Genomic DNA, 16673 nt, shown 5'->3' on the forward strand with positions numbered 1-16673 from the left:
CCACTATGTCTGAACATGGGAAACATGCACTTCACTTACCACCCACTGACTGTTTAAAAATAAACACTTTCATTCATAGGATACTCTAGGTTATAGTTCTAAACAACAGATCAGAGGAGAAAGGAAAGTACAGAAATACTTTTCTTTGTATGTTTTACAAGTAGAAAAAACCAATTTTCCATCTACTCTGATAGTCAAAAGTGGCTTAGAAACTTGAAGGCAGGACGTCAAATAGAATTAATTACCTTGCATGTCCTTGCACACTAGTCTAGAGCATGATTTAGCACCATGATCTTAGGAAGTTTGGGGGGCATAGTCTTTTTTTTTTTTCCCAGTAAGAAAAAAATTAGGAAAAATCCTAATGAATGCAGATTATCTTTTTAAAATGCCCCTAACTTAGAAAACTGAAATGAAGCGAGGACACAGCCTGTTGCCTGAGGCTGAAGGACTAAGGCCAAAATACTAGGTCTAGAAACTAGGGCCAAATGGTCCTTGTAAACCCATACCTTTATTAATAAAATCCCTAGTATTCAGAAAATGATCATCTCAAACTCTTCCGACCCTGAGGTAAGCAAATGAGAGTAAGGTCAGAGACAGAACCTTCCCCGTCCCTGCTGCACATTCAGACCGCTGAATTCCTCCGCTAGCTTGAGCAAATGCACTGAGTCTTCGCTACATTCTTCTTTCTTTGGCTCCCCATCAGAGCTCCTAACTTTTGCTTACTTGCTCCAAAATGTAAGCAAGCAAGTGACCAGGTTTTCTCCTGAGACAACTACATCCCTCCACGCCGCTTCAAATACCACTTCCTGGTCCTCTGCCCCTCAGGAACTGAGCCCCAGTACTCTGGCCAGAGGAGGGCATCATTTCCACCAGAGCCCCTTCGGATAGGAGGCCCCTTCCAACCAGCATCTTTGTGGCCATTTCCCAAATCACTGATCTTGGTCTAAATTTAGGTCTCTGGAAACTATCCCAGCCTCAGCTCCCTGAGTTCCAGCCTCCCAGAAAGCAGAGCAGCCCAGGCAGCGCTGGTGAGGCATCTCAGAAGGAGAGGAAACCCAGACTCACTCTCCACCCTCGCCAGGTCTGCTAAACTCTCATGGCGTCAGAGGTCTGGCTGGCCGCCTCAATCTTCTGCCCCTCAGACAAGATCTCCGTGCTGTGACATACCTCCTCCAGCCCTGCTCCTTCCCCTTTGGCCGGCACAAAGAGACCACTGGCTCCTGAGGTCAGGCTCCACCATGGGAGAAATTCCTCTAGGGGTTAACTCTCCAGGGGTGGTTAAGCCAACAAGAAGTCTTGGGGGAAGGAAGGTTGGGGCACTGTCCTACCTTGTCACTGTCCACTGTGTTCTGAGAGGTCCTAGAGGCAATGGAGATGGTGTCTGGCTGGCTGCTCCCATCCCCCTGGCTGTCAACATCCTCCACTCCATCCCTGCAGGAAGAAGAGAAAAGCAACAGGGGTGGGGGTGGGGGGAGCGACTGTGGGCTTAGAGCACACAAGTGTTTCCAGCTGGGCTGGTGGAGCAGCGCCTTAGCACTTTCTAGCAGGGATGTGTCTAAAATTATTCCACGAAAGGAAGCAGCCCCATGTAATTTTCAATGATGTCACTTCTTGCACTTAGCAAATACATAATCACTATGTTGATAACTGAACACAAAATGACTCCTCTCCATAACTCCTCTGGCCCACGGTGCAGAGTGGGCAGCTATTTACTTATTTTCACTAGGAATGGCTCTATAAAAGGCAGTAGGAAGAAGTATGTCCTGCTTAGAACCTAGGCTTCTCTCCAGCTGCCTGGGTCATCTGCAACAGTCCCAGAGTTCAGGGTATTCAAACAGATTTTCTGTATATGCTGTAACAGGGTGAGGGTGGTTTATAGCTGGCTTATAAAGAGAAGAGAACTGAGAAGATATTTTTTTGACCTGTGTTTCTTTTGCTCAAGAAAATGGGGTGGGACATCTTCTCCAGGGGCAATTATCCTTGGGAAGGTCGGACCCTCAACTCCTGGGTCTGGAGGAGTTTATTGCCTTCATTTTGGTGGGTCTTGGTGATCTCATGCTTATTTATGATGATTTCTTATTAACACAGAAGACCAAGGCGTCTTCTCAAAGATAAGAGGACGGTCACAGATTCTGCAGCAGCTTTTGAGCCAGCTGTGCTCCTGAGTGTCTGATAAGATAGTCTCCTAAGTGCACTCCTGACGTTTGGACCCCTTCCTGGGCCCCTGGACCACACTGCTGTCCCATTCACATGCTCCCTCAACTCTCCAGCTTTAGAACTGGGTCCCAATCCTACACTGAACCCAAAGCTCTGGCCAACGGGGATTAGATGCCTGGGAACTGGTGAAGGCTGAAGGGTCTACGTCAGGAAAAACTGGAGATGTGGGCCAGGGGTTAGATAAACCAGCCCAGGAAGTGACAGCTCTTCCTATGGAGGTCTTTGCGAAAGTCACACCCCTGATACTGCTTATGGAGAAGTATAGCCTTAGGGGAAATGGGAACTCAGTGCCTGACAGTGTTACCACATGGGCAACATATCTCATATACCGAAGCTCAGAGTCTAAATAACTACAATCTGGAGTGTGAGTGTGTGTGGGCACGTGTGTGCATGTGGGCATACATGGGATGCCAATGTACATACACTGGGTCTGCAAGTCATAAAAAGTGTTTTCTCCCACCCAGAACACTTCCAAGTCAATTGTTCTCTCACCACCATTTGTGGGCTTGGGAAATGCCAATTTATTTTAATAATATAAGCCACAGATTCATAGGAAGGAAAATCTGCTGTAGAAAGAAATTATGTGATGTATTTCAAAACCAAAAATAAAGGAGTTTCAGATCATCTGTTGTTTCAGATATCTGGACCAGTGCTCCCCACCATTTGTAGACAGTTGAGAGCTGGCTGTACGTTCTGCTTCCCACTATTCTGGCCCGTTGCAGGCCCTTCTGGTCCACACCAGATGAGGCCAGTTCTTGGGGACGTGGGGAGCCCATCCAGGACTGTTGGTTGTATTACCCAAGCCAATCCACTCCTCTGTAAACTCTGTCCCCATATGCAGGGAGCCAAGCTAATGAAATAACACAATGCCTGGCTGTTCTCTGCAGAGACTGCTAAGGTTTATCCCCTTCTCATCACAGGACAATGACCAAGAAAAGGTGTGAGGCATTTCCAAGATATGTCCATCCCATGTTCTAGAGATGCTCAAACTCTCCTACTATAGGAAAAAGGGGCTTTTTCTGCAGAGTAACCCTAGATAAGCTCACCTGAATATCCTTCCCACCATGGTCCTGGACCTTCAATTCCTTATAACTGTTTCCATTCTCTTTTCTTTATTGAAGTAGGGGCTTCCTACAGCAGGGTCTGTCTCTAGTGCTAAACTAAGTCTGCCCCTTACCTGGACTCTGGACAAAGGTAACTGAAATCAAAATAACCCCTCCCTAACACAGTCATAATTGTTCCTTCAGCACCGAGAGGGGTCCTTATCCTGGTCATGCTGGTCTTGGGGCTCTTGCCTCCTGGAGGAATCTCTCTCTACCTTAGCCACACCCTTCTTTTGGCTACCACCTCCCTTGGTGGCTCCCAAGCCTGTGTAGCCTGGTTGGCACCAAAGGGTCAACTAGAATCTCCTGAATTTAATCCATTCATGAATAGGAGAGGAGAGGACAGCCTGTTATCACCAACATCCATCACCTCCATAACTCTGTTTTTGTTTTTTCTTTTCCAAAACTGATATGAAGCTTTTATATGCTTTCTCTTGAAGTGCCCTCCAAAAGAGTCATTGTAGGTGACTGTAACACGGAGATTTGAGAAAGAAATACTTAAGCAGTCATCCACTGGTCTTAGGAAAACTCGGATTCAGAAGGGCCCAGAGAGATGAAGATATAAAAAATAAGTCCTCTTCTGCCACATCATATTGCTTATCTCAGATGAATGAAGACGAGGACTCTTGGGGCTTGCAGTAGGAGCTGCAGTGACAGCCCCACCATACCACGCCCACATTACAGTCCTTTGGCTGCCTAGCCAGTCCAGAGAGCCCCGACTCAAAGCCACCTCCTTCCCAAAGCTTTCCCCAGACACTTCACTCCAGCGCTCATCCAAAGTCCCCCCTCCTTGATGCCTGCAGCATTTCCTGTCCCTACGAGTGGTCCTGCTTTTTCTTGTCTAACTATTCCACGTGTGAGATGTGACTGTAAGGTGGTTCTTGAGGGAATGGACTCATCTTACACTTCCTTTTATCTTCCCCGGGCACCCAGCACAGTGTTTATCAGAGGACAGGTGCCCAGGGAAGCCCTGCTGAATGTAATTGACAGTAACGGGTGAGATGCTTAAAGAGAAGGTGACTCCTCTTAGGTAGAACTCAGTGGGGTGTTACAAAGACGGGTGCTGCCTGCAGAGTGTACCGCCCCCATGGAAGCAAAGGTTCACCCCACCCCCACTCCCGGAAGCCTGTGAGGCTGTGCTGGGGGCAGAGACGCTGGTTACCTCTTACTATTGTTCCTCTGTTTGGCTGGTGTTTTGGGGAGCTGAATTGGCTCCTTTAAAGCTCCTTTCAGGTGAATGATCCTCTCTTGAATCACCTCACGTATGTTCTTGATCCATTCCTGCTTGGTTTCTATGTTGGAGGCCTGGAGTGCCACAGGGAGAGAGAGTGAGAATCCCATTTCCCTTCAATCCACTGAAACAGTTCTCAACCCTCCTCTTGCAGGCTTAACCCATCATCTTCAAGGATACCAAATATTGGAGGGGTTCATTTCTCTCATTTTATACTTGTGACTCTTCAATCCCAGGGACATGCTTCTCCAACTCCTTGAACAGGGCTATGACCCCAAGACTCAATGTAGATTTCTACAGGATGATTTTCAAAGTATTTAATAACCTGGGAGGCACTGACCAACCCTGATATCTGCCCCTGCTGGGCCAAGGGTTAACACTTCAGTTACTAGATTCTGAGGAGGTCTGGGGAGTACAGGAGGGGCAGCAAGGGGGCATTTGGAGGCAGCAGCCATTTACCAACTGGTACAACTGGATATATGTCAGGAGGCTCAACACCTGTATGGCTACATAGGCTGGTACTGATTGAAAGTCAGTCCTGGGTTTTTAGCCCTGTAAACCTGTTAATTGAAGGCATTGCTACCACCCCACGAATACCCCATTTGTCTTCATGGAACTTTTTTCAGGTACTTCTGCCTCGTGTCAGGTAGCAGCTATGCTGGCAATTCAGAGTAAACAAGTGTGAAGCTTGGTCAGGGCTGGCCCATCTCTTCCTTGGGGATGGGCACTTCCCTGGTAAGCACATGACTGGTGGGTGTGCCATGTGCAGGATCTCTCCTCGGTTACACTAACAGGACCACAGGCACTGACTCAGTTCCCAGGCTACGTGCACCCTGGGGAGCTGAGGTGACTCCTTCTCAACACTCCTCTCAATCAGCATAGTTCCCATGTTAGTATGATTCACTAGAGCTCCTAGAACATAAGTTCCCAGAGGACTGGGTTCATATCCCATACATAGGTATCCTCCACAGCACTGAGCAGAATACCTTATATGTGGAAGGTGTTCAGGAAAAAAAATGTTGAGTGAATGTGGAGCAAATCAAGGTGCCGTTTACCAAAGGGTCATTTGTTGTCCTTGCCACTTGAAGGAACCATATGGACAGAACGTATTTAAGCGGGCCCTGTTGAGGCCGTTCCCTGCCTCCTTCCCTCCATGTTCCAACAGGCGCCTGGACTTAGGAGACCACTCATCTTGAGATTTCAGGCTCCTTTCATGAAAGAATTTGCATCTCAACACCCATGTGAAGCCGCCCTTCCCGAGAGAGGGAGAAGCCCAGTGGCCCGGTGGAGTCTCCAGGCCCCAGCTTTTAGGTGGATCCTGCCCACATCCCTCCACGTTCCCTTCGGCTGTCCCCAACCCTGGTCGTGCGCCCAGCAGAGAGCAGTACTTACTTTCAGCACTGTTTTATTGTCTGAGGATGGGGTGCGCCCAGACCACAAGGCGAATTTGCAGGGATCGCCCTCTACGTGCTCCGTCACACCCAGCTCTGAGGTCTGTAGACAGGAAATGCCTGTGAGAGGCGGGGAAGGGGAGGGCAGTGGGGAGACTTAGGGCTGGGGTTGGGAAGGGAAAGGCAACAGAGAGGAGAGGACCGAGGGAGGGGCTCTGTCAATCAAACTTAAACAGATCGGATGTTCTGTTCCTCTACCCAGGATGCAAGGACCTACAGGCACGTGCCTGATGAGCAGGTAGCAGGGAGGGCAGGTGAAGAGGGAGGCGCCCAAAGCCAACTGGAAGAAGAACGGTGAACGCTAAGATGCAAAAGTGGGCGTTGAGGGGGCGCTTTCCAACTAGGATGCATTTTCATCTGTCCAGGATGGTTTTGGTGTGGCGCCAGGGGAGAGATGAGCGGAGTGTTCAAGATCCCTTCCTACCCAAGGGTACTATGCAAATGGGGAGTCTCGTCTGACCCCACCTGCCCCACCTACCAGTAGCTTGTTCTTGTAAACATATTTTGTGTGTCCTGAAGAGTCTTTGATCTCCTTGCTGAAAACCAAGGAGATCTCAAAGAGGAACAGGTGTCGCTCGCGCCCCTTCCGGATCAGCGACTTGGGGTCCCACACTTGAAAGGCATCCTGCAGAATCAGCTCCCCCTGCACGTCCAGGTTCTCGTCGAACCCTGAAAAACACCCAGGTCTCCTCTCCAGAACCAGTATCAGTGGAACCTCCTGCAAAGCTCCTGTGCAGCCTCCCCCAGCCCCACTGTCAGCTGGGGACCTCCTGCAAAGTAAACCCCATCTCTCCTTCTCCCTCCACAGCTCCCACTGTCCCTGTCTTGGAGCTCGGAGTGGGGCTGAGGACAAACACTGCCTGCCTGAGTGCCCTTGACCCTACTCCATTTGTTAGTGCTTCATTCCTTACATTCCATTCCTAGGACTCTTCCTAGGATTGCTCCTATACTGCGTGGTGCACAAGCCTTCAACAATTTATATTCATGCCACTTTAATAGAGGTTCTGAAACTTCAGTGTGGGTAAGAATCACCTAGATTGCTTATGAAAACACAGATTCCTGCCCATTCCTCAACGCCCAAGAGATTGGGATTCAGTAGGGATGGGGTGGAGCCCATGAATTTGCACTCTGACAAGCTCCCAGGTGCTGCTGCTGCTGGTCCACAGAGCATCCCTTGAGTAGCTGGATCTGGAATACAGGTCAGGGACAGGCTGGAGGAGAGGGTATTTACAGAGGTGGACAGGCAGGGGTCGGGGTGGGCATGGGGAGCAGGTGCAAACAGAAAAGAAGAGGTGGAGAAAGTGTGACACTAGGAATATGTGCAGATGGTCGGGGCTCAGTAATCAGGGCTCCTTTGCAATGAAGAAGTGGGGCTTCCTGTGCTTAGGGTGGCCCAGGAAGTACTGAAACCAGACCAAGTCTTTTAGATGGCGTTGGGGCGGGGCAAGTGGTGGGGGGTGATGGAGCCCAGAAGAGAGAAAACACCCCACAGGTTTACCTTGTACAACGGAGTAGACTCGCCTTCCTTATCTCACCTGTTTGTCAGCCCAGATTGGGATACTGAGTATTAACACATCGAACAGTTTCCACCCCAATAAGGCTGCTCTGCCCATATCCGCTCTGTTTTGCGGTATCAGGAGCACTTGCTGGAGTCTCACTCTACCAGGTTTCTGGGTCCCAAGAGCACGGTTCCAGCCAATGAACGTGCTTCAGCAAAGTCCTATCAGGTTTAGCTGGCTGGACTTTTCTTACCAGCTAGGAAGGGCATGAGGGTAGCTGCATACTAACGTGAATGTACTTAATGCAACTGAACTGTACACTTAAAAATGGTTAGGACAGTAAACTTTATGTTATGTATACTTTAGTATATAAAAAAAGAGCAGGGCACAAGGCTAAAGATGGTGGGTGTGTGTATGTGCAGGATTTCTACTTATTCTGACGACAAATGCAATGCAAATGTTATGCAGAGGAAGAGGGCTGCTGTGGGTCAGGGGCTCTAGCACATTTATAATAAGGATGACAGCCTGTCCTACTCTACCTCTCAGGCAGCAAGTTGTCCACATATTTGATTCGGCACAGGCCTGGAGGCAGGTGTTAGCTGAGCTAGCCCCTGTGGATCTCCTCTCACACTTCCCCAGGACCTATGTAACAATTTGCCATTTCTCCTCTCTTCTAGCTTGGCCCCTTGCCTGACTTCATGCCACTTCCCTCCCATGACACAAGCTTCATGGTCCTAGGAAAGGAGGCGGCTCCCCTGAGGAGGCTGAGAGGACAGCTACCTTCCAGCATGCTGACGTGCATGGCATCATTGGCTTTCTTTGGGACACTGAGCATCACCTCCAGGCCATCCTTGAGCTCCCCTTTCCCTTCTTCACAGCAAGTTAAAAGTTCCTGCGAAAAAAGTCCGGATACATTGAGAACTGTTTCCCCCAGCTTCCCCACCGTCCCGCTACCTAACCCCTCAAGGCAATTATATACCAATTCCTCAAGGAATTATATACCAGCTTCATTCTCTGTAATGGTCCCCTCTGAGGTATGAGGAAAGTGGGGTGGGGTGGAAAGGTTATCGCCAAAGAATTCAACCACCATGCTTTTCCCAGACTGAGCTTCCTCAGCTCAGTCTAATCCAAACTAACTCAATTCAACCCAACTCCCAAATGGCTGGCACTAGAAGTCAGCAACTAGGGCATTCTCTGTCACTCAACTGACCTCCTGGAGGTCAGGGAATACCCCTGGCAAAACACATGAACAGAGGTACAGTGCTGTGTGATCATAAAGAGGAGACAAATGGTGTGCGAAGGACACACAGCACTCATACATCACTGCATGCCTACTGCCAGCACCACTTTTATTTACACACCTCTACTGCCTGAACGACTTCCACCATACTGGGAGCAACTTTGGGTTACGGACATTACAGGCATAGTTTTTCAGAGTTATAAAAGATTTGTAGATCCTATGGATCAGGAGTTCCTAACCTGGGGCCAATAGATGGGATTCTGGATTAGTCCTTGCATTGTCAGATGAGGACACTGTGATTAACAGGGACAGAGATTTCCCCCAGGTTATAGAATTCACTAGAGGCCATGCCGGAGCCTGAATCCAGGTCTCTTGAATCCAAATCCAAGTACTCCATCCACCACGCCAACCTGCCTTCCACCTGTCCTCCTGGAGCGTGTCCTCTCTTTTACATCCTCATTGGAGACTAGGTCATTACTACATCCATAAAAGATATACAGTATCTGGTTGATGGAGAAGAGATAATTTCCAACTATTTTAGTAACCATAAAGACCACTGGGAATGATTTCACCCAAACCAGAGGAATGCTGGCTTTTATTTTTCCTATCAGGGTTATCGTATCTTGCTCACTTTGACACTGGGAAGGAAAAAGTTAAGTGATCTACAATCCATACTCTCTCCTTCTGTGGAGGAGAGAAGGAATGGTGTAAGGGAAAGCAGGGAATGGGTGGATGGGTGGGGATGCATTTCCAGGAAAGAAAGAAGTTGACAAGATCAAACCTTATAAACACATTAATGACAGACCTCTTGACAAACTAGTAGTACTTGCTAGCAGGAGAGTACTTATTTATGGAGTGCTGTTAGTAGGATATATCTGGTCTGTCTAGGACTTCTCATGGTAAACAAACGTAGAATCCATGGGCAATATCACATAAGCTACACAACTGTCTAAGTAAAAAGAGATTACATTTCATGACCAAAATGGCTCTCTTCAGGGTAAGTGATAGGATGCAACATACATCATTTAGAAACCCTGTATGTTAATCAGGGCCACAGCACATCCTGATGCTGTAAGAAAGGACTTGGAGCTATTGGTGATCTTCTCTCTGTGTTTTACCTCTGTTTTGGGATTATTTGTATCTTTGAAATTATTAGTAAAGCTTTATACTTGGTAAGATTATCTGATTAATGAGCATCTGATATGAGAATCCAAGCCTTTGTGTCATCTTGGATACATTTCCATATGAAGAAGAGAGCTTTGAGTGTCCAAAGAAGAGGTGAACTGCCCAGAGTACATGTTTGGGAGGTAGACATGATCAGTTCTCAGCTCTGTCCTTGGTTCCAGTCAGTATAATAGCATCATCGTTTAGAAAGCTGTATTTCCTTCTGCCAACCTGAAGTTCTCTGATTCTCCCCATCCTTTACTAATTTTAATCCTCCTAACCTGTTCTCATACATCATCAAAGGAACTTCTAGGCAGAAACATAAGAGAAAAATAAGAAATATGCTTCAGGGACTTCCCTGGTGGCACAGTGGTTAAGAATCCACCTGCCAATGCAGGGGACACGGGTTCGAGCCCTGGTCCAGGAAGATCCCACATGCCGTGGAGCAACTAAGCCCACGTGCCACAACTACTGAGCCTGTATTCTAGAGCCTGCGAGCCACAACTACTGAAGCCCACATGCCTAGAGCCTGTGCTCCAAAACAAGAGAAGCCACCGCAACGACAAGCCTGTGCACTGCAATGAAAAGTAGCCCCCTCTCGCCACAACTAAAGAAAGTCTGCGCACAGCAACAAAGACCCAACGCAGTCAAAATAAATAAATAAATAAAAGAAATATGCTTCAGTTTGCAACAGAAAACACCAAAACCCAAAGCAATTTGGCAAGTCCACCGATCAACTAGCAAAATCAATGAGTTCTCCTCAGATCCCTGCCATGGTTTACGATAAGGAAAAGGCTCCACATTTAATTTAGACTCCAAAAGGACAGCTGTAGCAGATTTACATACAGACTATTGAACACTCTGACTTTCACTTTCATGCAACACCTAAAGGGAGGAACCCCAGAGGATACTGATAATTAAATATCAATTCACTCAGAATAAAACTAACTTTAATAAGAAAATAAATTCCAGGGCTTCCCTGGTGGCGCAGTGGTTGGGAGTCCGCCTGCCGATGCAGGGGATACGGGTTCGTGCCCCGGTCTGGGAAGATCCCACATGCCGCGGAGAGGCTGGGCCCGTGAGCCATGGCCGCTGGGCCTGTGCGTCCGGAGCCTGTGCTCCGCAATGGGGGAGGCCACAACAGTGAGAGGCCCGCGTACAGCAAAAAAAAAAAAAAAAAAAAAAAAAAAGAAAATAAAATCCATATTATTTATTTATAGTAAAAGTGAACTATTTTTCTTTTACTCAGCAAGCACTCTGCTACCAGCACATTTAAAAGAGGTCAAATTTATCTTAACTCTTTTTTGTCCCAAATAATTTTTCAATGTCTCTACAACAAATTTCCCCCTACTTCACTGTCTTCCTTCTCAGTTGCCTGCACGGTCCTCTCTTCCTAAAACATCCAGTTACAGAATGAAGGCCCAGAGCCCACCCCTCCATCTGCCTAAAGCGAAACACAGGGCAGCCCATCCATCCTCCGCTTCCCTCCCTTGTCCATGTCACAAAATTCATCCTAGGAACTTCAGCCTTATGGGATTAACAGGGAGAGGTGAAAAACTATATTTCTTTTCCAACTGCATCTTAATTGATTTAAGACCCTGGCAGTGTGGGTGGGCATGCCAGTTTTGTTTTGTTTTTTCAATGCACAACCCCACCAATTCCCGAATAGGCTTTGGGATACTCAAATTTGAAAACCACAAAAATAAATTAAAAAAAAATCTTCTGGCACAAGAAAAGTCATTTAGAAGGGTCATGCATCAAGTGGGCTAGAGAAGGAGAGGATAATTATACACAGAAATCTGGCTAAGGAGAAATTCCTGTAAGTAACCACAAAAGTGGATATCTGACAGTCAAAGGCAAAGAAGGACCTCAAGCGCTTGTGATTTAAAGGTAGGAAGCACACCAGTGTTTCAGAAGAGAAGCCTCTCACCACCACTCTGAGATCTTAGGAGAATTTCTGTGAGTCTTTATATAAGAAACTTCAAAAACAGACAGGGTGGCATCCTCAAAATGCCAGCAGCAGTGCTGCCCAAACAGCCGTGATGTTCTGCACATAGTTATTTCTGATACCAGTCTCAATAAAGGCCAAGGGCGTGATGCCCTGTGGTGATTCTCTACGTCATTTCTGCAGGGTTGGGAGACTGGAGGGCCTGGAAGTGAAGCCCACTGCCTCTTCCTGGAGTCGAAGAAGGAGACAGTTTGAAGGAGGAGGCTGAAAGGGAAGAGGGAGGGTACAGGGCCCTGCCCTGGTCCAGAGGGGAGAAGAGAGGTCAGGGCATGACTCACTGCTGCCCCCACTCCTCTTATCACGGAGCTACAAGTGCTAAGGCAGGAAGACCCCACAGACTGGAAAGCTGGGCACACTCCAACGTGAGTAGAATCTGGATTTGAAACTAGACTGGTTTTCAGATTTAGTGAAGCAGATAGAACATGTGAGGTTCAGCAAGCATCTCACAGAGCTGAACTTCATCAGATTTTCTCTGGAACTATACTACTTATGACATGCCTCTCCCTATTCTTTTATCCTTTGCATTTGAGGAGCGACGAGCAAAATATTCAAACTTAGGGAAAACTCCACGCTTGCACATTAAGCATTAATATAGATACAGGTTATATAACTGCCTATGATATTGATTTCCCAGGCTTTCTGTGGGGAAATGTCATATTTTCAGACTGTCAGTGTGTCCTTCTCTGAGAAGAATCAGCCCAAATCACTCAGTATTTTACATAATTTGATTATTTGACTTTTAAAGAAAAAGATTTTGGAAAAAACCTAAATCTCTTGGTTGGCTCCAGAAGAGCCCCTAACATATGGGATCCTACAGATACAGAGTGCCACTGTCTTTTAATATGTACTTTTTAACTATTTCCTCTCTGAAACCTCCTAGTCTTGACAAACATGGAGATTAAGACAAGGGTAGGTGCTGCCCTGGGCCTCCACTGCCCACGTAGACTGGCACTGCCCCTAACACCTTGACCCCGGATCCCATCGGAAGCAGGGCCCACCAGGAGGAATCTGCCCAAAAGGGAAGGACAGGAGAGACTCTACGTACCAGCCAGTGCCTGGGGTGGCAGTCACTAAAAGCTGTGCAGTGGCGGATGCATGTGAAAACAGTCACAATCCATTCCTGCTCCCATTTCTCCTCTCCCCCACCCCAATAAGCATCTGGAATTTCATGGGATGGAACATGCAGTCTAGAACCATCACTGCCAGCATGGGCTCATCTCTGAAGTTCTGCTCCAGGTAGAGGAAAAGTCTTCAGGTGGAAGCTTTCCCATCCTTGGGCAAAGCTGGGACTCCCTGGGCCTGGTCAACAGTGTGGTCAGGGTGGCAGAGAGGGAGGGCAGATACCTTCAGGAGCAGCTGGTACTTAGTGATCCTCTGGACGGGCTTAATTAGGTAGGAAGAGATGGAGTTGGCCAGACCGTGCCGCTGCTGTATCTCCTACAGGGATGAAAAACGGGCACCGTTAGACACAGAGGGCCATGTGCACGTATGTCTTCTGGGAGGAGGTGGGCTGGGTTAGGAGAGAGGAGAAAAGGGAAAAGGGCACACAACTATGAGAAACTGCTCTTTGATGGGAAAAGGAGGAGGAATGGCATTCTATCAAGGGAAAATGTATAAGCCAAAACACACAGGAAATAATCATTGTATCTTTAGATGATAATGAGGACCATACCTGAGCAGTACAGAGGATCACACCTAGATTCTAGAAAAGTGAAAATACACTTAGATAAGAAGATGGATGTAGGTCATTAATGGTGTGGAGCTAGAAGAATGAATTAGGATGTGATGGGGAGCTTCTCAGGGGTAAAGTATTGTAGATCTTAAATAGAAGCAACATATGGTGAAAGCAATGTTTCAGAAAGATTAATATAAGCCTAATAGCAACATAGAGGGTGGAAGCTGGGAAATAGAGACAAAGAGACCAGTTCAGAGATTACTGCAAAAGTCTGAGTGTGTAAACACGCAGTTACCATATGATCCAGCAATTCCACTTCTAGGTATATACCTGAGAGAAATCAAAACATATGTCCACACAAAGACTTGTATAAAATGTTCATAGCAGTACTATTAAGAGCAGTGAAAAGGTGGACACAACTCAAATCTCCATCAACTGATGAATGAAAAAACAAAATGTAGTATAGTCAGTCATACAATGGAATATAATTTGGCCATGAAAAGGAATGAAGTACTGAGACGCTACAACATAGATGAATCTTAACTTTATGCTAAGTGAAAGAAGTCAGTCACAAAAGAACACACATTATATCATTGCATTTTTAATGAAATGTCCAGAAGAGGAAAATCTATAGAAATAGGAAATAGATCATTGGTTGCTTAGAGCTGGGGGAGTAGGAAGGAGGATAAGATGGAAGGGTGATAGCTAAAGGGCATGGGGTTGCTTTATGAGATGATGAAATAGTTGCACATGTCTGTGAGTATACTAAACAATTAAACTGTACCCTTTACATATATGTATAATATACATCTGTATCTCCAGGTGTGTAACATGGGGGCTTGCCATAAACAAAGATTAGTGAGAACAAAGCGTTGGGAGGATTACAAGAAACATTTTAAAGCTCGACAAGATAGGACTTGCTACGCGGCTATGAAGGAGGGTGAAAAAGAGGGAATGACAATAATAAAAAATTCCATTTTCCGCCAACTATCCCAGAAAGTAGCAATTTTCTCACTCATTTGCGTCTTCCCTAGAGGTGTGTAGTTATAGCAGGACTTATTCAAGGAAAATGGGCAAACAGCTGACAGCTTGACCCTATTTGGGAAAATGAACATTGTGAGTTTACTTGGGGGCTTTGGCAGGAGAGGACAGGCAATAACGCACCTTTGACAGGCTTCCCTCTCTGACAAGGTGCCAGTTCGGGGAAGGCTTCATGTGGACACTGAGGAAGGGGCGGCCTCCAGAGGCTGGGTCAGCCCAACCAAGCTTAGTAATCAACATGGTACCAGACACCACAGCCTCACGGTCCCCACATTTGGAGTAGAAAATTCCAGATCACGTCAATGTGTGGGTCTTTCCTGGACTTGAATTTTCTGTGCTCTCTTTACAATAATGGATAATAAGGCTGTCTTTATTGGGGGGTTATCTCTTATAGAAGGAGGGCCTAAAGTAGATGGCTTCTAGGTGTAGAATTTAGGGAAACCCTTCTGATGGAAGGGGGAAAGCTACAAAGATGATGCTTTCTGGAATGCTTTGGGAACAGTCAGGAGGGTTTACTGCTCTCCCTCCCCACCTCTGGGCCAAGCTCCAGGAACTGCTACTGGTCTGGTTTTCTGGCTTCCACTGGCCTCCCCAACTAACGTAGAGGCTCATCAGGCATGACGTTGGAAAATGGGGGGTGGGGTGTGAAATTTGGAGTATATCTGCCTGCAAGTCAAAGTCTAGAAACAGGGATATGAGAATGTAGGACTAGAGGAGAACACAGTTTAGCACCAGACATTGTAACATGTACAAAATGAGCCAGGCAACCCGTCAGTCAACCTCAGGGGACTCACAGGTGGGGGAGGTGTGTGTAATAGAAAGGTCCACTGTTAACCTGCCCAAAGGCAGATTGTTACAAACGCCGTAGAGAGACACAGAGGATACTGCATGCATAGAGAGGCAAGGATTCATACAGGAAGCAACACGTGACCTTTAAAGGTTAGGAAGACCTCTAAGAGTGTCTGTGTGGGCCTGTGTGCCCGCCTGCACCTGTGTGTGCAGAGGGCTCACAATCCATTCTAGGCAGGGAGAGCAGTGTGAGCAAAGATAAGGGAGGAGAAGAGTCTGAGGCATGCTCAGAGCACAGGACATGTATGTTCAGAAAAATGTGAAGTGGAAAACAGGACACAGTGCATTTTAAAACTTCAGAAAGACCCTTCTGGTTACTGTTGATAAATAACCAGAAATGTCTTAAGAGAAATACATTATTAAGCAGAGATAATAGCGCTATAGGGCATCCCAGATGATAGTCAATAAATTCTGATACCAAGTTAGAGAAAGACTTTTCTTGGGTTTTCTGCTTAAACAAATATAACCTCAGAAATTCCACGTTGGGACCATTTCCATAGTAATACTCCGTTTTTAAAAATCAAGTATGTTTTTTCTTGTCTTGTTTCTTGTTTTTTCTTGTTTTACCCATTCAAGTGTCATTTCTTCACTGAGCAACAAGACACTTGTAGAATCATTTCTGTTATAGCAGGGTCAGGCTAGAAAGATGCTCAGAGAAAGGTTATTTTGTAAACTTGAGTATGGGAACCATGTTTGAATGTCTGACTCCCCATGGGGCCTGGCACACTATCTTGAATACAGTAGACACTCGAAGATTTATAGGTGGAATGAGGTAGGCAGAAAGTTAGATTGACGGATACTAAAATGACACGACTACCAGAATGGCCATCACTGCTGCTGCCACTTATCTCTCACTGAACTTCACTTTTATTCTCATTCTTTTTCTCTCTCTGTTCTTCCCGTGCATCCTGCAGTGGCCCGTTTGATTCTGTCACTCTCTGGGGACCAGCAGTATATATACCATCATTTGCCAACAGGATTGCATCCTCACCCAAAACCGGGGGACCAGACAAGGTACATCGGCTCTGAGTCTTCTCTTGGCTTCCATCACAGCATAAGTGCTCAACCCTGGCTGCACGTTACTCTCACCTGGAAATGTTTAAAACTCTCAATGCCCAGGCCAAACCCAGGCTGATCATATCAAAATCAGGGCTGGGACCGTAATCACTATTTTTCAAAGCTCCCCAGGTAATTC

The 16673-nt window shown here is 46.7% G+C and overlaps 1 protein-coding gene across 5 annotated transcripts in view; it reads right to left on the bottom strand.

The window, feature by feature from the left end:
• The window catches only part of LOC132490793 (kalirin), a 467387-nt gene that overhangs the window by 25314 nt on the left and 425400 nt on the right, over positions 1 to 16673 (bottom strand). For all 5 annotated transcript variants that reach the window (XM_060099427.1, XM_060099424.1, XM_060099423.1 and 2 more), the window contains exons 28-33: positions 13258 to 13350; positions 8282 to 8393; positions 6481 to 6671; positions 5944 to 6045; positions 4483 to 4625; positions 1329 to 1431 (exon numbers count right to left, since the gene is read on the bottom strand). In XM_060099427.1, the coding sequence (XP_059955410.1) occupies positions 1329 to 1431; positions 4483 to 4625; positions 5944 to 6045; positions 6481 to 6671; positions 8282 to 8393; positions 13258 to 13350 (744 nt within the window). The remainder of the gene's footprint in view (positions 1 to 1328; positions 1432 to 4482; positions 4626 to 5943; positions 6046 to 6480; positions 6672 to 8281; positions 8394 to 13257; positions 13351 to 16673) is intronic.

The sequence above is a fragment of the Mesoplodon densirostris genome, chromosome 5 (assembly GCF_025265405.1).
Source record: "Mesoplodon densirostris isolate mMesDen1 chromosome 5, mMesDen1 primary haplotype, whole genome shotgun sequence".
NCBI classification, from domain to species: domain Eukaryota; kingdom Metazoa; phylum Chordata; class Mammalia; order Artiodactyla; family Ziphiidae; genus Mesoplodon; species Mesoplodon densirostris.